This window comes from Myotis nattereri (assembly GCF_964212035.1).
Source record: "Myotis nattereri genome assembly, chromosome: 18".
In the NCBI taxonomy this organism is placed as follows: Eukaryota; Metazoa; Chordata; class Mammalia; order Chiroptera; family Vespertilionidae; genus Myotis; species Myotis nattereri.
Window position 1 is genome coordinate 13,059,683 of NC_138093.1, and position 23,116 is coordinate 13,082,798.

The 23,116-nt window shown below is 40.7% G+C and overlaps 1 protein-coding gene across 3 annotated transcripts in view; it reads right to left on the reverse strand.

Annotated features, from left to right (window-relative positions):
* Positions 1-22,813, reverse strand: part of PIP5K1A (phosphatidylinositol-4-phosphate 5-kinase type 1 alpha) — a 38,832-nt gene extending 16,019 nt beyond the window's left edge. For 2 of the 3 annotated variants that reach the window (XM_081111797.1, XM_081111796.1), the window contains exons 1-4: positions 22,311-22,813; positions 4,860-4,891; positions 2,577-2,657; positions 161-291 (exon numbers count right to left, since the gene is read on the reverse strand). In XM_081111797.1, coding sequence (XP_080967923.1) covers positions 161-291; positions 2,577-2,657; positions 4,860-4,891; positions 22,311-22,389 — 323 coding nt within the window. In that variant the 5' untranslated portion in view covers positions 22,390-22,813. Of the gene's footprint in view, positions 1-160; positions 292-2,576; positions 2,658-4,859; positions 5,065-22,310 lie in introns of those variants that run through there. The other variant, XM_081111795.1, reaches the window with a different exon arrangement.
* Positions 22,814-23,116: the final 303 nt, after the last annotated feature.

A 23,116-nucleotide genomic window follows, 5' to 3' on the forward strand; every position in this document is an offset into this window, starting at 1 on the left:
CATCTATTCTCCACATTCTAGTGTCCCATATCACCCTGATTAAAATCAGGTTAAGAATTGGACACATGCCTAAATTAGACCCAAACCCCTAAAAGTGGCCTGAGGTTAATATGAAAAGGCACACTTTCCAGGACACTGTCCTGAACATTAACCTCTTTACCTGGGGAAGAAGATACTCTCCACCACGTAAAAGTCTTGCATGAGGACATCCCGCTCTGGTTTGGTACTCAGACTCCCTACAGTGTGAGTAATGCCTAACTGAATGGCACCTTTCAAGGCTGATGAGGTTGTCTGAAAACAGAAAGGAAATAAGGGCAACATTTCTAGGATTAAATCTGATCATAGCAGTAAAAACTCAGGAGGGAGAGCCAGAAGGAGCACTTAAAGCAAACGCCTTCTAAGTAGTTCATCCTAACCCAGTTTCCCCATCCCCATGTTTTACATTGCAGTTTAGCTTGGCAAAAAGTGGAAGGGCCTAAGATACAGAGTAGCAAAGGTGGGACTGTCCTAGGCAGCCTAAGCTAGGCAAGATGTTCCCTCCTCTCCATATTTATATTTGGAAGATACATTGTATTGAGAGAACAATCTTAGGTCTCACTCCAAAAGTTCCTTCCCCCAGAGTATCTGGGGCCCTCCAAACATTTTATTCATCGGATATAGGATGCAGTTAAAATTAACTAACGTTCTGGTTATCTACCCAGCAATAGAAGCCTCAGTCCTCTAAGGCAGGGCTTGATTGGTGTTCTGAGGACAATAGAGTGGCAAAAAACAGCAACAAAAAATTCCTAACTGAAAAAGCCTGAAAAAACTAAATTTTAAATCTAAAAACTTCTCAGAAATTATCACACTATGGTTAAAACACAAACAAGAGCCCCACTCTTACAATCTAGGATTCCAATCCCATGGAAAAATTTCACATCACCTACATATATGCTGTCCAGTACAGTAGCCTCTAGCCACACATGGCTATTTAATTTTAAGTTAATTAAAAATTTGCTTCTTCAGTCTTACTAGCCACATTCAAGTATGACTAGTGGCTACCATAATGGGTAACAAACAGTACATTTCAATCACTATAGAAAGTACTATTAGGTAGTTTTGTTCTACATCATTTTCCTCATCCCTAACTCTCACCAGATATTACTTGTATTTCTACTTAGTCCTCACTGGGCATTAAAATTATAACTGGCATTTTTAAGTGTCTGCCTCTCTAATTAGACTAGAAACTCACCCTTTTGTCTCAATGTTCAGCATATAAAAAGAGCTCAATAAATGTTTGTTATGTACACGGCATCAGTACCCATTCCTGAAAATGAATCAGTCTACCTCTATTACTTGGGACAAATGCAATAAAGGCAGAGAACAGACACAAGAAAATTGTATGTGAGCCAGAAACAGAACTCCAAGAAATCTGCATGCCCTATATCAGACAAGGCACAGCTGCTAAATAGGAGGTTGAATACTGTCCCTTGGGGAGGGCTAGGCATCTCCAAATTAGTCCAGAACCGAAGACCTGAGATCACCCCAAGATGCTTTTCTCCAGTTTTCCCTTCATCAGTTCAATTTTCTATTCTTAGCTAGTACTACTATCTTTCCAATCCATTAGAAAGCTCAAAAAGCAGGTGTTCTAGGCCCTCTTCACCAGCTGAAACTACATTCTTTAAAAAAACACATGCCCTGACCAGTGTGGCTCAGTAGGTTGGAGCTTGGTTCCATACACAGAAAGGTTGTGGGTTCGATGCCTACAGGAGGCAACTGATCAATGTTTCTCTCTCACACTGATGTTTCTCTCCCCCCCCTCTTTCTCTTGCTTTCTCCCTCACTCTTCTTCTCGCTCTAAAATCAATAAAAACATCCTCGGGTGAGGATTAAAAAATAAAAAATTAAGGTAAAGAAAATCTTAAAAAAGCACACTCTTAAGAAGAAACAAAGGAAAACACTGACCCGATGTCAATCTGTATCACCAGGCTGGGGGAGATATGGCCTTGATTTTATGTACATCCAGCACCAGAGGAAAGATCAAAAGACTTAAAGAGACATGATTCCGCCCAGCTGGTGTGGCTCAGTGGTTGAGCGTCCACCTATGAACCAGGAGGTCATTGTCAGGGCACATGCCCCAGTTGTGGGCTCCATCCTCAGTGTAGGGTGTATAGAAGGCAGCCAATCAATGATTCTCTCTCATCAGTGATACTTTTATCTCTCCCTCCCTCTCCCTTCCTCTTTGAAATCAGTAAAAAAAAATTTAAAAAAAGAGAAACATGGTTCCCTGAAGCAAGGGAAGAATGACATTCAGGGCTTGAAAATTGTTTATACCTAACAGGGAAGCCCAGTTTCTTCAGCTCAGCGAAATAGCAACCACCATCAGATTTGTCCATGAACAACATTCTCATTTAGTCATACATATACAGATAAACGATATCTCACTTCACCCTTTGTGAAGTAAACGCTAAAGTCCAAGTTGTATAATAGCTATTGTGCAAAGGCTTAAGATATCAAGAAATGGGAGAGAATAAGGAGAATATCAAGGGGACAGGACTACCCCTTCCTGAAGATGAAAGGGTTCCACCCAGACACACCTTTTTATATGTCGTCTCTCCTGAGGAATCAACACCTCTGTGGCCTATTTTCTTGATGGACATGCCAGGGGCATAAGGCACCTAGAAAAAGAAGAGTCAAGATTAATATATAATTCCCATGTAATACACCAAACAGCTACCATGACGACAAACCAAAACATTCAACATACCCTTTTTAGGTTATGAACATTTATAAAATCTTCAGAAGACCCACCCTATGCAAACACACAGCTACAGTGTTGCTTCCCAGTGAATTAACTGGCTGAAAGAATACAGAAGAAAACCCAAGGGATGCATATTTCACCTTTGGTCCTCAGAATGACAACACAGAAAGTAAAAATGAGTATAATTAAAGAAAAGTGGAAACAGGGGAAGTTCAAAAAAGCAAGACAGGTTACAAGTAGAGTTCCACAGTTCCCCTCTTTTTTTCACCAGCTTCCTTTCAGACATTACTACCTCTCTAACCTTCAATCTAATCTGAATACCAACTGCTCAAACTGAATTTACCATGAGAAATTATCTTGCCACTGGCAAATGCAAGTACTGCGAGGCCAGGAATGAAAAGGCTGAGGCAATAAGATGACTCCTCTGAGATAGTGTATGGGCCTCAGTGCCTTGAAGAGATTCCTGAGAACATAATATGCCTTTGTTTTCTACCCATATATCAGCCCCTGAAATAAGGAAGAGGTAAAACCAGTAGAGCAGAGCCTAGAAGGCTATTCCCCACAGCCAAAATGCCAGCACAACAGACAGGAAGGTCTTCTTCATGATGTCAATGCTAATTAAGTTAATAAACCAGAAGGCAAGAAGGCTAGTGAAAATAGGATGTCATGATCTTAGAACTTGATATTCAAGTTCTACTTCTTACTAAGGCTCTTAGTGCTAGAAAACCATCTATAACCTCACAGTTCTTAGAACAGTGGTTCTCAACCTTCCTAATGCCACAACCTTTTAATACAGTTCCTCATGTTGTGGTGACCCCCAATTTCATTGTTACAAATTGAACATAATTAAAGCATAGTGATTAATCACAAAAACAATGTGTAATTATATATGTGTTTTCCGATGGTCTTAGGCGACCCCTGTGAAAGGGTCGTTCGACCCCCAAAGGGGTCGCGACCCACAGGTTGCCAGGACAAAAGGATCCACATTCTGAAGCCTCCTCATACAACCCAGGAGAGAGGCAAGAAGAGGGCTGAGAAGCAAGTTAAGCAAATGGAAAACATTCTGCACAGAAAAAAAAAAGTAGGAAATTTAACTTCTGTATGGTTAAATGAAGATATTCAAATTCACTGAAACTGTGCAACCAGAGGCAGTAACAGCAAAAAAAATAAATAAATAAAGAGTAGGTTTTAGTGTTGGATTGTCTGGGTCTGAATCCTACACTTATCAATCCCACTTATTAACTATGTGACTTTGGGCAAGTTACAGAACCTCTAATCCTCACTTTCCTCATCTGTAAGACACGAATTACAGTACTTCCCTCATAGGAGTTGTTTGCAAGATTACAGGTCACTTAGGTACATTATTTATTCTTTGGTACATTAAAATGTATTAAATTGCCCAGCTGATGTGGCTCAGAGGTACAGCATCGACCCATGCACCAGGAGGTTACCGGACAGAGCACATGCCCAGGTTGCAGGCCTGATCCCCAAGAGAGGGCATATAGGAGGCAACCGATCAATGATTCTCTTTCATTGATATTTCTATCTCTCCCTCTCCCTTCCTCTCTGAAATCAAGTATACTTGTGTGTGTGTGTGTGTGTGTGTGTGTGTGTGTGTATAAAAGAATCAACCAATGAATGCATAAATAAGTAGAACAACAAATTGATGTTTCTCTCTCTCCCCCTTCCTCTCTCTTTACAATTTATAAAAAATTAAAATAAATAAACTGCAACAAAAGTAGAATTGCATAATTTCTAGCTCACCAAACAGATTTAAGAACTCTGTCTAGTTCCTGAGACTTAAACAGGGGGGAAATAAAGATGTCAGAACCAGCCCTAACCGGTTTGGCTCAGTGGATAGAGCTTCGGCCTGCGCAATGAAGGGTCCCAGGTTCAATTCCAGTCAAGGGCATGTACCTTGGTTGCAGGCACATGCCCAGTAGGGAGTGTGCAGGAAGCAGCTGAATCAATGTTTCTCTCTCATTGATGTTTCTAACTTTCTATCTCTCTCCCTTCCTCTCTATAAAAAAATCAATAAAAATATATATTAAAAAAAAAAAAGATGTCAGAACCAGGTATCCTTCTGGTTTTAGAACCAATGTATCAATAAGAAACTTACCTCAGATGCCATGGCTCTCTTGTTTCCAGAAGCTGTTAAAAAAATAAACAAAACACAATTATAAGTGTGTACACACACCCACTCAGATATCTCTATCCTGCACACTGAAACAATCAGGGTCTGAGTCAAATTAAACCTAACAATGAGCTCTGGCTTCTCGCTCTGTGATACCATTTGGACAGAGATTTTAAAAGTCCCTTCCTCGTTCTCCCTAATATTCATAGAGCCCTTGAGTACACTCCATTCCTGTTTTAGTCCCTTTTCTTACTCAAGTGTTCATATTTTCTCTGGGAAATAGACCTGTTCTTGATACATCAGAGTCAGAGGGTCTCATTTGATACCATGGCTGAAAGAGAAAGGGCAAAAGAGGCCCAAGACTAATTGGAAAGTCTGGGGCTTGATTAATATTTTTTTCCTGTAGAACTAAAAGGGTGAGAATTTTTAGAGCATATCTATGGTGATTTACTCCTCTTTAATTATTTCAACTCTTCAGAAAGAGCTGATCTGTGAAGAAGAAAGAGGCTAAGGATGAGAAAATGCAAAATCGAAATAATGAAAAGGCATTCAGTGCAAGCAGAAACTGATTCTGCATCCCTACAGCCTCATCTTCATTTCTGCTGTAAACTCAACAGGAATTTATTGGCATTTACTTACTAAAGTTTTACTTACTATTTAATCAGTGCAGGCATATTTGTAGTTAAATGTCATTATTATTTATGACTTTAATCCATTTAATTTTAGAAAAGATTTTAAGAATAAGTATGTTCAGAGAGTGACAAAAGATTATCTACTGAAAAATGTATTCTGATTAAGTCAGTTCTTCAGGGGTTGCCATCCCCATAACCTTCACCCATGATCACATCAGAGATGCATCATCACCCAGGAAGGCAAACCTTCCTTCCCATTTCATATGGGAGAACGTAGGCTTCTGTCTTCACAGATTACTGATTATCACGTCAACCTAGCTCTAAAGAACTCAAAAGGAATAAAGATTAGCCATATTACAGAAAATTAAAGAGGAGTCCAAATGGGATGAACCTTCAATAACATAATACCTGAGTAGGAAGACCCTAGTTTCAGTCCATATATAAAGATTAATGTTGAGGCAGCAACAGGGACACATGGGATCGAGGATAATCAGGTAAAGCCCTAATTATAATTGTTTAAGACAAGTGGTCAAGCACCCTGAGAATTTCAGAATATAGCTGGGCTCAGAGAGGTTAGAACAGCTCCTAGTAGCACAGACCAAGTACTGCTGGTACAATAAGCAGAGCAGCAAAATTTCCTTCCTCATGGTGAGTCAGAGTGGCAAAAAGTGAAGAGCACCATAGTTTTCATTTCTCTTCCAAAAAAGGAGGCAAGGGAACTGTCACTTAGCTGTGAGGAGACATACTGCATAAAATAACCCCCCAAAAATGGGAGGAAAAAACATCAGTGCCCAATAATCTACATCTTTTGTAGGATGCTTCATCTTCAATAATGCTGACTTCAGCTGGGTGAAAGAGTAGGCAAATTAGGACTGGAACCCTAAGCAAAAGCCAGGACGACTCAGATTTATAATTAAAACTCTACTGACTTACTACAAAATTTAAGGTGTCTGCCAACAAAAACAATAGTCAAACCTTTTATATATTACAACCTTTTAGCCAAGAGCAAGTCAACATGCTGAACTATTAAAAAATTCGAAGACCTGGGTTCAAACCCTTGTTATATCAGGCAAATTGCTCTCTATGTTTAACTAAAAGAAAAGAAACCTAAATTAGGTTATGTAAAGATGAGATAAGGTAAATTCAAAGTACTTTATGGACTATGAAGTGCTAAACAAATATATTGCCAGATGTGATTTCTAATGCAAGAGCAAAGTTGAGTCCACAGTAAGGTTTAATGTTCAATTACCTAGAACATCATAAAATGTTAATTTGCATTTCAAAGTACTTGGCTCCTCCCAACTCCCCCCCACCCCAACATACCCTCCTGAAAGTACACACACATAACTATGGAACCAGTGATTCTCAATGAGGAAATCAGTATACTTTCAGTTGTGAAGACAAACACTGATTCTGGACTCCTTGATCGGTACCTGGCCGACCCACTTTTCCCCCCAAGAAAGGGGTTTGGAAGGGATCTGGAAGAACCAAGAAAAGCCAATATCTAGTCCTAGTTTGACAGTCTCACCTACAAAATACGCAAGGAGTAATTGGACAAGTTAAATAATGGAGGGGGAAAAGCAGATAAATGATTTCAAGGCAGGGTCTAAGTTTGGGGCTTTCTAACTTCCAAAAGTTCTACTTTGCTAACTTTCCTGGTTTTATGACACAAACATATAGCTCTAGGGTTGTTAACTCTTGCAAAGTTTGCAGAATGAGGGTGGGAGAACTTCACTCAATGGAATTTTGGTGCCAACTACTTAACTATCTCTAACTGCAAAGCTGGGATTAACCCAAGTACACTATAGCTGAAGCAGTTAGAAAGATATTGGGGTTTAAATAATAATAGAATAAATAATAGGGAGGAGGAGAATCAGGACCCAAGACTCACTCTCTTTCTTGCCTTAAGTTTTGCCCCTTGGGCACAGATCAGAGCTCTAACCTACCAAAGATGAATGGAAGGGAAGAGAAAAATGCTTAGAGAATTTTGCCAGTGTTGGTAAAACACCCAGTGCGGTACAGAAACCCAATGAAGAGCAGAGTGACATTTCAGGAAACCAGGTACCATCCGCTAAGGATTGACCAAATAGCCCAAAGCTCTGCCAATGAGAAATTGTCCACTGAGGAAGTACATGAGACTAAAGAGTCACCAGCACTGTACCTGTTCACCTCATAATCAAGCTCTCTTCTTTACGTGCAGTGAAAGAAAGGGCGAGGGGAGGGGGGGAGGAGAGAAGTGGGGGGGGGGGAGAGAAAGAGGTAAAAGACCAACTCAGCATGGCAGTAACCGGCTTGGTAATAATGCCAGCCAACCACTGAGATTCATCCCTATGAATAACACTAAAATATTATTCAAAAGAAAGTTTGTTTTCTAGCATCTCTGTGGAAAATACTTTCTTTTTTTTTTTAAATATATTTTATTGATTTTTTACAGAGAGGAAGGGAGAGAGATAGAGAGTAAGAAGCATCAATGAGAGAGAAACATCGATTAGCCGCCTCCTGCACACCTCCCACTGGGGATGTGCCTGCAACCAAGGTACATGCCCTTGACCGGAATCCAACCTGGGACCCTTCAGTCCGCAGGCCGAAGCTCCATCCACTGAGCCAAACCGGTTTCGGCGGAAAATACTTTCTGATAAGGATATTGCACCACTTTATAATCCCTATCCATGATCCATATATATCATCCTCTTTTGGGGTAGGGAAATTGAATGGAGAGTAGAATTCCAATGTTGAAATTAACTTTTTTTTGAAGAAAAACCTTTTTTCCTGAGTAATTTTGGAACCTGCTTCTCCCCTTCTAAGTCAAAACTCTGGAGGACTATTATCAATATGGCTACATTATCATTAGTTTACTCTAGGAAATGTGGCATGTGCTGTAAGAAAGAAAGAGAGCACATTACCCAACAGTGGGTTATAGAAGCTGACAGCTTAGCTATAAAAGCTATTGAGAAGGTTCTACACTAGCTTCTCCTCGTTGGCTTAATTTTAACACATCTCAGCACAGCTCGATGCAAAATTATTTCTGCTCCTCTCCATTCACTTATTCAACAACTACTTATTGGTCACCTGTTATGTGTCAGGAATTATGCTAGGTACTCTTGGAAGTTATGTTCCTGACCTGGAGGAGCTCATAATATTTCTATCTTTTCTCCATCACTTGGGCATCTCCATATTATCCTACTTCACCTTAATGGTGACTGTAAGACTACAATGAAATGCTGACACATTTTTAGAAAGGCTAGTTCTCTCCACTGACCAAACAATGTATTTTTTTATAGCACTTTAAAAGTTTACAAACATATATCTTGTTTGGCCCTCAAAATAATACAACAGGATGTGGGAATTATTTTTAATTAAGAGCTTAAGAGAGGTATCCACCAAATATAATGTGTAAAAGTTGTTTGGATGCTGTTTAGAAAATAAGCTACATATGCCGAAACCGGTTTGGCTCAGTGGATAGAGCGTCGGCTTGCGGACTGAGAGGTCCCAGGTTCGATTCTGGTCAAGGGCATGTACCTGGGTTGCGGGCACTTCTCCAGTGGGAGATGTGCAGGAGGCAGCTGATCGATGTTTCTAACTCTCTATCTCTCTCCCTTCCTCTCTGTAAAAAAATCAATAAAATATATTTAAAAAAAAAAAAGAAAGAAAGACAGAGGCCTTGAGAGGAGAAATTAAATAACCTTTTTTAATTTTGAAGATGTGACACTGCTACCATGGTAATATTACAACTCCCTCTCCCCTCAAAATAGTCCTTATCTGCAGAGATACATTCTGAACTATTTATGGCTGAAATCACATGAAGACTGAGTTCGCTTTAAAAAAAATCCCAGGGGGTGGAGGTGGAAGACTGGAGAATAATAGATGCAAATTTGGCAAAATGTTGCTGTTGAAGCTAGCTGATGGGTAATGGTGGTTCATTACACTATTCTCTATACGTTGTGTATGTCTAAAAATTTTTACAATTAAAAGTTTAGTGAAAAAATACCATAGAAGAAAAGAAAGCAAGTCTAGATAATCAAGCTTCTTCATCTGAGCTGGCTTCTTTCTGAGAGGTTTTCTCTAGTAAATGTAAGCATCAAGGATGAAGCACCAACAGAAATTGTTTTTTTATTTTACAGAATTCCCAATTCATGTCCATAGTTTATTTCCTTCATGACTATGAGACTCCTCCTTATTAACAGGCCCTGAACCAAGAAGCACTGTAAACAACTAGCTAATGTTGCTCTACTGGAAAGCAAAAAAATAAAGCCATGACAAACAGGCTTCATCAGAAATAATAATGGTTCAAGTAACTTATTTTTGAGTGGGTCAATAGATGATATAGAGCTAATCATAGTAATTTCAAGCCCTACTTCCTCTACAGAAAGAAGACAATGAAAAAGACCTAAAGAACCATTTTTGGGGGGGATTTTATTTTTTTAACTCTAGCCTGGGTATGTTCAGTCTGGCTAAAATCTATAACTGTTAATGAAAGTTGATTTTTAAATAGAATAAGTTAAGAACTTAGCTTTTCAGCCCCCAAGTGAAGCTACTGTCCACTTTCAAGCTAACAAATCAATAACCATTTATATTAAGAAAAACATCATTCAGAAAGGACCTTTATGATTTTTAGTCTAATTTTTTTTTTAAATAAATAAAAGCAGAGCATAAGGATGTGCTCAAAATCAGAGAGCAAAGCTGGTGACCAGGCCAGAATTGGAATCCATATTCCTAACCCCCAATCAACTCTCTTTTTCCTAAACCATCTTTTTGTTTTCATTTCCTGGTGATCTTGAGTCTAGGAGGGACAAGAAAGCACCTAGAGAACTAGAACGCTCTAACAAACACATCTCGAAACTGCTAATGGACAAGATGAACATATATTTTCTTCCCTGGAGGTACCCCCTTCCCTTGGGACAAGAAAATGTATTTTTCACATTCCCTGATAGAGGGTTAAGAGCAGAGTCCTCCTCCTTCAGTTCTTCTCAAGTAGATTAACAATAACAACACTGTTCTCCTGGTAACAGTCATAATGTCACCAGCAAAAATACGTCTCACCTCTCTTAGTGAGATTATCCTTGTTCTGAACCACACAATGCCAGTGTCTAGAGGAACAAATCTGTCTTTCAAGTCTGATACTTGAAAGAGCAGCTTCACAGACATTAAGGTCCTCACTAAGTAGCAGAAAGTATGTCTTTGCAGTAAGACCTCAACAACTTTAAGGGGGGGGGGGAGCTCCTTTTATTTCAGACTAGTTTTCCTCTTGGTGTATGAGGGACCTTGACTTGCTCTGATTAAAAGCACTAGGCTTATGATTACTGAATTTGCAATGGATAAAAAGAGGGCATCTGATAGGCAAACTCTTTTGTTTGTTTAGTTTCAGGGATCTTGGAATTTTACTGCAGAATCAGTTACCAATCCTTGGCATGAATTCACATTAAAACTTAAAAAATATTTCCTGAAAGAATGATTAATAACTCCACATATTATGCAACAGGAGGTCAGAATTTTGTTGCTTTTTTAAGGAGAGTTAAAGTCAGAAGGAAAAAAAAAAAGGGGGGGGGGAGTCAGAAGGAGAAGTTCCCTTCTGTACTAGTCTCTCCTTCACTAAGGACTACTGGTTCAGTCAGTACTCATTCAACAACAAATATTTAATTTGGTTTAAAGTCAGGTTAGTTTGCACACACTTTCAAATTAGCGAGGGAGCAATTATAGCGTAGTGGGTAGGATGGTGGGCTCTGAAATCTGAACACCTAGGTTTGCTACGTTTGAATATGAGATCCATTCTTTACTAACTAGGTAACCTTGGACAAGTTTATTAAAACTCTCTGGGCCTTGGTTACCTTATCTATAAAGTGGAGAAATAATACCGTACCTCATGGGCTGTTATGAGAACTAAAGTAAGTCATGCATAGCACTTAACATATAATATATACTCTATAAATATAAGCAATTATTATCATTGTGAATTATGAAAACCCATCTACACGATAGGAAGGGTCAGGGGAGGGGGGCAGCAGAGAGGGAAAAGAAAAAGAATTGAGAGACTCATTTACTGCCCAGCCGGTGTGGCTCAGTGGTTGAGTGTCGACCTATGAACCAGGAGGTCACAGTTCGATTCCCAGTAGGGGCCAGGCTGCGGGCTTGATCCTGTGTGGGGCGTGCAGAAGGCAGCCAATCCATGATTCTCTCTCATGACTGGTGTTTCTATCTATCTCTATCTCTCCCCCTTCCTCTCTAAAATCAATAAAAATATTTTTTTTCCCAAAAATATTTTTTTTTAAAGAAAAAAAAAAAGAGACTCATTTACTAAAACAAAAAGACATGAAGTTATGGGAAGATTTTGAAGGAGACAAAAAGTTAGGGAGTTGACTGATTCATATGATACCGTGAAACTGTGAGAAATACATTTCTCTGTTAAGAGCATCTTTTTTGGAGAGGGCGAGTAAGTTACGTTCAATAAGAAACCCACAGCCTTCTCAGAAGAAGACCATGCGCTACCACTGCACACAATCTGCAACTGTTAAGGGGAGAGCCGCTGGCTGCTAGTTACTGCGGAGCTCATGCTTCTTCAGCACAGATACACATCAGATCTACCTCTCTTACTCCTGACCCCACAGCACAGACAGTTGAAACCTAAATGAGGAAAAACAGAAAGTTATCACTTATTTCTAGGATTGTACTTACTTACAGCAGAAAAAGCGTATCTTTTTGAAAACTCTAAAGTTTAAAATTATGAACAGGATCTGGCCTGATCCCCAACACCATACTGTGAAATGTGAGATGATTTTTTTGTAGTTCTAAGTACTAGTAAATGTCCAAAAAACAAGAGAAAAGGAAGTTCTGGCAAAAAAAAAAAAAAATTCCAAGAGTAGTGACAAAACTTGTAACCCAAATCATTTCTCTCTGGAGTGATTTCAGATTGGCAATGAATTTTCAGGTATAAAAGGTCTTTTGCATGCAGGCTTCTGACCTTTTAAGAAAGAATAGTAGCCCTGGCTGTTTTGCTCAGTGGTTAGAGCACCAACCCTCCAACCAAAGGGTCACAGGCTCAAGTCCCAGTCAAGGGCACGTACCTCATTGCAGGTTCCACAGCCCTGGTAGGGGTGCGTGCAGGAGGCAACCAATCGATGTGTCTTTCTCACTTTGATCTCTCTCTCTCTTTCTCTCTCTCCCTCTCTCCTTCCCTCCCACCTCCTTTCCACTTTCTCTAGAAATCAATGGAAAAAGTATCCTCTGGTGAAACAACAAAAGAATATGCATACATTTTACTTGAGGATCTTCCTTTCATTCTTAGAGGGCAATATGGCAATATCTAGGCAAACAGTCTTAAAAACAAAAATGTATAAATTGACCTAGAAGTGGGAATTTATCCTAAGGAAACAATCAAGTGGACAAAGATGGATATACAAAGATATCTAATGCAGCACTGTATATAATAACTATAACTGGAAAGATACCATAATTGGAAAGACTCTACATGAACAACAGGGTGATATAAATTATGGTGAAATCATAAAATGGAATAGTATATAACCATTATTTTATTGTATACCTATAGATAGGATGTCACAGTAAGTTGTTGGAAAAGGTAAAAAAATTATATAGTACCATATTTTGAAAACATATTATCTATAAATTCACATGTACTTACATACATAAAAAAGATCCAGAAGAGCATAGATCAAAATGTTAAAATATGACTATCTTGGATAGTGGGGTTAGGTTAATTTGTAAATTTAAATTTTCTCATCTATATAAATTTTCTATATAGGTGTCTTTATTATAATTCTCTTTACTTCATAACCCATTTTTTCCCAGTAAATCACAACTCAATAGTCCCACACATACAGACTCATATCACTCCCTGCCCAACATATTAACTCAAGCTCATTACAATTACATTATGCTGCTGCAGAGACAGACTAGAAGGAAAAGATGAAGAGAAAATACCTCAAATGCTGCTAACAATCCCAAGGTACAAATAAGCATGACTTCTTTAAAAAAAAAAAATGTTTTCTTTAAAAGGACAATAAACGTGTTAGAAAAAAATAAAATAATTTTTTTTCTTTTTTTTAAGATGTATTTTATTGATTTTTTACAGAGAGGAAGGGAGAGGGATAGAGAGTTAGAAACATTGATGTGAGAGAAACATCGATCAGCTGCCTCCTGCACACTCCCCACTGGGGATGTGACCGCAACCAAGGTACATGCCCTTGACCAGAATCGAACCTGGGACCCTTGAGTCAGCAGGCTGACGCTCTATCCACTGAGCCAAACTGGTTAGGGCAAATTTTTTTCTTCTTAAAAGCATGACTCCTAGCCCTGGTCGGTATAGCTCAGGTGGTTGCAGCATCCTCCATACACTGAAAGGTTGCAGGTTTGACTCCTGGTCAGGGCACATACCTAGGTTACGGGTTTGATCCCCAGTTGGGAAGCATATGGGAGGCAACTGACTGATATTTGATGTTTCTCTCCCTCTCTCCCTTTTCTCCCCTCTCTACCGATCAATGAACATATCCTTGGGTGAGGATTTTTTAAAAAGCATGACTCCTATATACTCACTTTCTCCACTAAATATTACTTTGAGATGCCTATTCAACCTGAAACAAACCCGTATCAGCATATATGATGTTCCTTCTGAAGTTTATTTTTTATATCCTTCAGAATATCATTTCTCCTATAAAACTAGGATACCTTATTTCAGCACATCTCCTGGATGACGAGACTTGAAAAATATCAAAGATCTAACCTCTAACTTATAAAAATAAGCTGGGAAATCTTTAATGTTGCTAAAATAATTTCAAAACAGCTGGACCAGTCAAGTGCCAAAGTGGAAACCAGTAATTCTTGCTAAAATACAGAGGTGAATCATCACATCACATCAGAATATTTTTCTGAGTAACCCTGGACTAGACTTAAGGAAACACTCCATGTTGGTCCTTGGCCTAACCCTAAATTGTGTTTATGGTGAAAAGGTACTGTAGGGCCTAGTTTCTACTCACTAGTTAAAACATCACTGTGGCTCTCCATAAATTTGCTTGCTACTACTAAACCACCAGAGACTAAGATCAAAAATGTAGAGGAAGAGAAAAACCATCAATATGATTCTGCAAAATGTGAAAAAGGCAAATTTCAGAGGGAAGAATGAATGGGGAATGAGAGATCATTGACACAAAGATATTTTCAGATAGGAAACAGCTCCAAAAAGAGAGCTCCCACCCGGTGTGTGGAACAAAACAGAGTTGGCCTTAATCCCAGAGCCTCTCCCAGCACTTTCAGAGCAGAAACATCCCCGTCGGAGATGCGATGACATCATCCCCAAATGAGAAACGAAGAGGTAGCATGTGACTGACTTCAGTGTTTGAAGTACACATATAATTTGGGGACACTACAGGCTGGCCGGATGTGCATTCCTCAGACAACTGGAATTGTGCCTGAACAGATCATAGAGAAGCAGTCCCCGACACCCAACTCAATGACCTACCAATACTACTACAGAAATATGTCAATAATTTCTACATAGAGCACAGAGAGACAAGCAGGCTTTTCAGAAGCAAAATGTTAACTCTTAGGGGATGTCTTGGTTGATAAGATTGAGAGAGACACACACACAATCAGCCAACTTGTCTGCTGGACTATCTGAAGCAATCTCTCTGGTCCTCTTAATTTGAAATACTGCAAGCCATTTATACTACTGTATAGTCTAGCAAGTGGGAAACACAATGTATTCTCCAAATGAAAATACTCAGAAATTGTCTAAAACAGTGGTTCTCAACCTTCCTAATGCCGCGACCCTTTAATACAGTTCCTCATGTTGTGGTGACCCCCAACCATAAAATTATTTTCGTTGCTACTTCATAACTGTAATGTTGCTACTGTTATGAATTGTAATGTAAATATCTGATATGCAGGATCGTCTTAGGCGACCCCTGTGAAAGGGTCGTTCGACTGCCAAAGGGGTTGCAACCCACAGGTTGAGAACCGCTGCTTTAGCCTAATCAACATCACTGACCCTTTGGGGCAGTGTTTATTCTGGATTAATTCCATACTGCCCTGGCCAGTGTGGCTCAGTATTTACAGCATTGGTCTGAACACCGCAGGGTCGAGAAGGATCAAGTATTTGATCCCTGCCTGGGCAGGGCTTAGTGGTTGAGTGTCAAGCTATGATCCAGGAGGTCACGGTTCGATTCCCGATCAGGGCACATGCCCCGGTTGAGCGCTTGATCCCCAATGTGGGGTGTGCAGGAGGCAGCTGATCAATGATTTTCTCTCACCATTGATGTTTCTTTCTCTCCTTCTCCTCTTCCTCTCTGAAATCAGTAACAATATATTTTTTAAAAAGTAAAAAATATCCTCAGGTGAGGATTAACAACCACAACAAAAAAAGAAAAATATAAGGCAAATAATAACGTATTGAACTATCTACTAGGAACCTGCCTTCCTCTCTTTTTGCCAAAATCTTCCTCAGACTCCAGCAATAAGGAGACTTTCTAAGAATCAGATGTTTATCAATTAATACATATTGTATACAGTCATTACAAATGAACAAAGCGAAATTTCACAGAAGAAAAATGATTGAAGAAAAAGTTTAAAAATATGGAGGAGTTGCCGAAACGGGTTTGGCTCAGTGGATAGAGCGTCGGCCTGTGGACTGAAGGGTCCCGGGTTCGATTCTGATCAGGGGCATGTGCCTGGGTTGCAGGCACTTCCCCAGTGGGGGATGTGCAGGAGGCAGCTGATCGATGTTTCTCTCTCTCTCTCTCTCTCTCTCTCTTCCTCTCTGTAAAAAATCAATAAAATATATTTAAAAAAATAAAATAAAATAAAAATATGGAGGAGTTGAGAAAATAAGTTCACTTCACAGAAAACAGTTAAAAGAAACAATAAGGCCCTGGCCAGTTCGGCTCAGTGGATAGAGTGTCGGCCTGTGGACTGAAGGGTCCCAGGTTCAATTCAGTCAAGGGCACATGCCCAGTTTGCGGGTTCGATCCCCAGTGTGGGGCGTGCAGGAGGCAGCTGATCCATGATTCTCTCTCAAAATTGATGTTTCTCTCTCTCTCCCCCTTCTCCTTTCCTCTCTGAAATCAATAAAAATATATTAAAAAAAAACAACAATAAGAAGCTCATAAGAGATATAAACACATACGTAGAAACTAAACAATGCTCTCTTTTCATAGTAAAGAGTGGAGAAGTGAAGTGCAATAGGGGAAATGGGCTAGGAAGGGGTTTCCTTTAGAAAACACCATCAGTCCACTCTCTGAGACTGAATGTTTCGCTGATGTTTGGAAAAAAGAGAAACAGAGATTCCTCTGCCAGGCTATCAGAAAATAGCATACTTCCTGAAGTATACTTTTATCCTTGATCAAGAAAATATGTCCAGTAAAAAGAAAAGAGAATGACAACTTTGGTCTTGTTGCTTTATGTCAAGTAAGAATAGCCCCAAATCTTAGGAAATACATAGCTTAAATGATAAAATAACCACCTTCCTTCTCTCCAGTTCTGTCTTTGACCTAATGTTATCTCTGTTGTTCACAGGCTATAGCTTCCATTATCAAAGGAAAACAGGCTTTATGTAATAGCTAGTAGCTAGCACATATCTAAGCAAAGTTATTAATCAGAAGAGTTTTATATCAACCCAGAACAGCACACAGAAAGTAACAAGCAAACATACTATTTTGATATTCAAAAGCTTAAGCAACCATGGCAGAAATAAATAACTGATCAAAAGCAATGACATTCCGCCCTGGCCATGTGGCTCATCTGTGTCCTATACACCAAAAGGTTGCAGGTTCAATTCCAGCGTCAGGGCACATGCTGAGGTTGCAGGCTAAATCCTCCACCCAGGTCTCTGGCCCAGTCGGGGTACATGGGGGAGGCAACATCTCACATCAATGTTTCTCTCTCTCTCTCTTTCTCTCTTCTCTCTCTCTCTCTCTCTCTCTCTCTCTCTCTCTCTCTCTCACTCCCCCCTCTCTAAAAATCAATATGTTCTTGGGTGAGGATTAAAAAAAAAAAAAAAGACACAAAACAATGACATTCTGATATCAGAATCTACCAAGGGGACAAAAGAAAAAAGGAGGGTGTGGGGTGGCCAAAACCCCCTAAAAAGAAAGCAAACAGAAAAATCTCTTCCTCCTTGTAAAGTATCAACCAAATAGAACTTAGAGATATTCTGACTACATGACAGTCTGTTCTATCTTTACATTCCCAAATTTCCGTTTACTCACTCCTGTAAACTGGTTTAAGTTGCATTACTTTTCACCAGTATAGAAGAATTGAAGGGAAAGGGATCAGCCTACAAACAGCTTAACACTGTATACAAAGAAAACAGACAAAAAACCCTCAACAAAAATCCCTACCATCTGGAGTTATCAGATATAGCATAATTTACTGGTGGGGCCCTGCTTAGGAAGAACAAACTCACCAGAATCAAGGTCCTAGGCAAAAATGCTTCAATCCTGCCTGACCGGTTTGGCTCAGTGGACAGAGCATCGGCCTGCGGATTCAAAGGTCCCAGGTTCGATCCTGGTCAAGGGCATGTACCTTGGTTGCAGACACATTCCCAATGGGGAGTGTGCAGGAGGCAGCTGATCGATTTTTCTCTCTCATCGATGTTTCTAACTCTCTGTCCCTCTCCCTTCCTTTCTGTACAAAATCAATAAAATATATATATTTTTAAAAATGCTTCAATCCTGTGTCCTCTGAGGTTTCCCTCAGTAGTTAAGAAAAAGTCAGGAAAGAAGCTGCAAAATTATCTCCAAATCATTGTGCTTATGATAAAATCATGTCATAAGGATGATAATTTCAGAAATGTTCTGGTGTGAATCAAAAGGAATTAGAAGTTCATGATCTTCTAAGGTTTCAAGTTATCTTTCTTGGAGAGTCACATGATTTTATCACACAGCTCTTATTTCAGGGGTGCAGTGTACACCTTAGCATTCTAACTTTACTTTCTAACTCCTCCACTGACTTCAAATCAATTCTCAAAAATAGAAATACTTTACTGCCTTCATGGCGGTAAGAAGGGGACTCAGTAGCTGAATTTCAAGTTTTTGATGGACTAGTCAAATTAGATGGTCACACTGTCAACAGCACTTTATCAGGGCTGATTTTATTTTTTAAGTGGTGCCACCATTGTCCAAATGAGTATGGGGACAAAGGAAGAGAAGGAATAAATTTCTTTTACTCTCCAAACAGCTGACACTAGATGGCAAACTGCATCACCTTTTATTAACAATCAAAGTTTAAGAGCAAGAATACACTGATGGATACTGCAAGCTGATATTCATTTATAACTGCTTCCCCCAAAATCCAAACATGGTAATTATACCAATGGGAAAAGATGTCAAACATCACTCAGAGCATATGGTTTGTTCTACCCTTGGCATTTCATTTGTCAGCATAAAAGACCAGCTCTGACTTAATGGCAAAATAATCAAGACAGGGGTTAATACTGGCAGGGAACAACTGTTTTAAATCACCTGTCCTTCCTAATTTGAAGGCCAACAGATTTTGAGGCTCCAACGGTTATGAGTGGCTTATTTAAAACATCATTCTGCCCTGAATCCTGACATTCTTATTTTGTATCCATTTTCAACATTGCCAGGCAATCTTACTTTTAGTTTTAGAATTCAGAGTTTCACCAAAATTTAAGTGAATTCAGCTAAGCATCTAGAAAAATAAATTGGTTTTAGGATGGTTAACACACACACACACACACACACACACACACACACATCCTTTCTTTGAATTTCCAGCTTTTAACAATTTAGGAAATCATAAACCATCACTTATTCCTGCCAATGTCCTATATTTCTCCAGGTACCATCCAGAACACCACTATCCTCTAATCACAAATAAAACTGATTCTTATAGCCTCTTTTGCATCAGAATCAAACATCCTATACTTTTCAAAAACATATCCTTAAAATGAAATATTGTATTACATTAAATTTGCTAAGCCCAAACCTAAGTGAAAATGCAGATACACAAAAGGCAATGTTGTAGAACAAAAAGTCAACATTGCAAATTTGCACACAATAACCCATAATGTTTTCAAGAATGTTTATGTGCCCTAACTGGTTTGGCTCAGTGGATAGAGCATCCGCCTGCAGACTGAAGGGTCCCGGGTTCGATTCCAGCCAAGGACACATGCCCAGGTTGCAGGCTCAATCCCCAGTAGAGGACGTGCAAGCAGCCGATCAATGATTCTCTCTCATCATTGATGTTTCTCTCTCTCTCCCCCTTCCTCTCTGAAATCAATAAAAATTATTTTTTAAAAAAAGAATGTTTATGAACAGAATTTTTCTTAATTTCTTAATCCAACTGTTTCAATATTTGCCAAAGAAGCAGAGAAGGTGGGTGTAAAAAACGAAAAGTACAAAAAAGAACTCTAAAGTTATTTATTTTGGACATTTTTACACCTTGACTTCAGATATCAACATAGTAGTCAAGGTTTTGAAACCTAGTATTTGATTTTCTGGTGAAAGCACAATAGGAAAAAACATTTATACGATCTGAATTACTAACTGCAAGCCTTAGGATCTGGCAAAAAACATACAAAAATATCAAATAGTGACATCTAAAATAGACAGGACTGCCCTGGCCAGGTAGAGTGCCATCCCGATATGCCAAGGTTGTGGGTTTGATTCGTGGCAGGGTACATACACGAATCAACCAATGACTGTATAAATAAGTGAAACAACAAACTGATGTTTTTCTCTCTTCCTCCCTTCCTCGCTCTCTCTAAAATCAATGAATAAGTAAATAAACAATAAATAAAAAAGACAGGACTATCTGAAGTTGTAGAGATGGAGGAGGAGGAAGATGTATCAGTAAGAGACAAAAAAATACTTCCTTTTACTCCTAGATCTGTCCACCTGGCCAATACTTCCCTGAGCTGGAGGCTGAGTCAGATTCTGGGATATAAACACATGGCTTTTAAGATTAACCTGGTTAAAAAAAAAGAAAAAAAATTAACCCAGTTTCTAAAGAAAATACCTGACTTAATAGGTAAGAAGTTTAAGGACCACACATGACCATTCTTCTTTCTTGAAGGTGTGTGTGTATGTATGTATGTGTATATATATATATATATATATATATATATATATATATATATGTATTACAATAAAAGGCTAATATGCAAATATCCCCTCAGGAGTTCGACAGACTGGGAGTTCAACCTCTCACTATGATGTGCGCTGACCACCAGGGGGCAGCGCGGAATGAAGGAAGGCGAAGGCACCGGCCAGCAGCCAGGAGAAGGAAGGCCCTGATTGGCCCTGATCACCGGCCATGCCTAGGGACCTACCTATGCACGAATTTCGTGCACCAAGCCTCTAGAGTGTGTGTGTGTGTGTGTGTATATATATATATGTGTGTATATATATATATGTATGTGTATATATATATATATATATATCTGTCATTTTTACTTTATCCTTCTTCACACTTAGATGCAACATGAGATGCTTTGGCTCTCTAATGCTTTTACAAGAAAGGCAAAAATTACCTCTCAAGAAACTAAAAATAGATGTACATAAATAAAACTGCAGCTTATGAAGAAGATATTTGTGACCAGTATTAACTCAACTGAGCTGGAATATGAAAGGTGGAACCCTCTACTTAGCCAATTCAAAATGGCAGGAACTCAATCTCCGGTCTAAGGAATGTCAGCAGCTCAAGTAAAGCATCCAACCTCTGGTAGCCCATCCAGTTCAGTGCGGAGGCAACTCGCTACGGAACAGCAGACGTTTGTGATGGAAGCTCTAGAGCAGTTTCTGACTCAAGCTCCCCCCACACACATGACACCACCACCCATCTTCCCTCCCACACACCATCTGTAGCTTTTCTCCATCTTCAATAGCTGCTCCCTGCTCTGAGCAATATGCCTGGCTCTCTTCTCCAAGGGCCGCTTTTCCTGATGCCACCTAAGCATTCTTCCAGCCCATTTCCTATTATGCAACGTCCCCCCAGCACCCAGAGCCTCCCCGCTCATTACCAACATCACCCCTCTCGGCCTCCACTGCAACTCCAGACGTCATCACTCCACCTTCTCCATCTATTTTTTGGGTATTTTAACCCTAATTTTCCACATTCTTCAGTCTTCCTTCAATACTGCCCATTCCTTCCCGAAGTTGGTCAGTCTAGAGCTAGGAGTCATCAAGGGAGGATGTTTGATAAAATGTGTCTGTGCGAGCGCCCGCGGGGGAGGCGGAGGGGAGAGGAGGAGGAGGGGGAGGAGAGGAGGGGGAGGGCGGGGGCCCGCAGTGAGAAGGAATGACGCATTAGGGGGAGTCTCCAGGGAAAAAGACGGTTCCATCAACTCCCACCCCCAACAAAACTCCCAATTCCCTCAACCCCCAGCGATCGGAAGCACCCCATCACTCTTCAATTCCAAGGCTTCTCTTCTACATTTTCAATTAACTCCAGAACCAACTGGGATTCTACCTGCCTCTCACACTAAGTAATTCCTATTTGTAAGGCCTCCATTCACTTGACTTTTCTCTACTCCCTTCGATTTCCCTGCTGTTCCCCTCCTATCCCCACTGTCATCTCCACCCCTCCGGACCCTACTTCTTTCAAGTCCTCAACTCGGCCTCCTCCAAGACAGACAACGTTCTTGATAGCTTCCCTTTCCTCAGTTCAACCCGTCTTTTCCTCAGAACCCCCTGCCCACTCGGAAAGCCTATTTAGAACCCTGTTTTCCTCACCGGCAACCTCGGACATCCCCAGCTACAGGTGCCCTCCCAGGTCTCGCTCTTGCTCCCACCGCACGGCCGCCATCAGCCCCCCGCCCACGCCCCGCCCTGATTACCTGAGGACGAGGTGCAGGAAGGACCCCCGGGATCCACGGATGAAAACCCGGCCGCCGACGGCCCAGAGGCCGACGCCATCTTGGCAGCCCCCTCCCCCTCAGTGGCCTCACTCCCTTTCAATCCGGCTCTTCCTCTTCTCCGAGTCGAATCTTCCCGTCTTCACAAAAACTGCGTTCCGACAGCCACCTTCCCGCCCCTCCGAGGCCTTTCTCAGACACGTCGGGCAGGCTCCGGGACCAGCTCAGGGCCGCACCACTTGTCTGGCATGGGGACAATCCACGTCTCGTACCCTCCCTGCAACTTGAACCGCTTTCCGCGGGAGCTGCTTTTCCCTTTCACAATGGAATAGGCTCCAGCTGGCTGCCGGGACCCCGCGTCCGCACCAAACCACACTTAAAGCAACAAGGGGGCGTGAGGAGTCCCGGCAGAGCGAACGCCCCCTCCCCCTACTCCTAGCCACAGCCTGTTTATCGCCAACCCCACCGTTCCACTCCCGGCAGCCAGCGAAATCCAGGCACTGCGCATGCGCCCAACCTCTCGTTCCATCCCACTCAATGGGGGTGGGGAGTAGCCCAGAGCGGAGCAAAGCCAATCGGGAGGCTGTTCCTGGTCACATGATGCAGGTCCCTTACGGCCTAACGACTCCACGCCGGGGCAAACACTCCCTATGGTGGCTCGCTGGGGTCAAGTTAGTTCGGCTCTTTTAAAGAACTGGGTTGCGTTGCCTATGCTCATTAGGAGTTGGTTCGACGTGTCCTCTCAGTTTTACAGCTTAGAGAAGAATTCCCGACAGACTCGCTAGTGT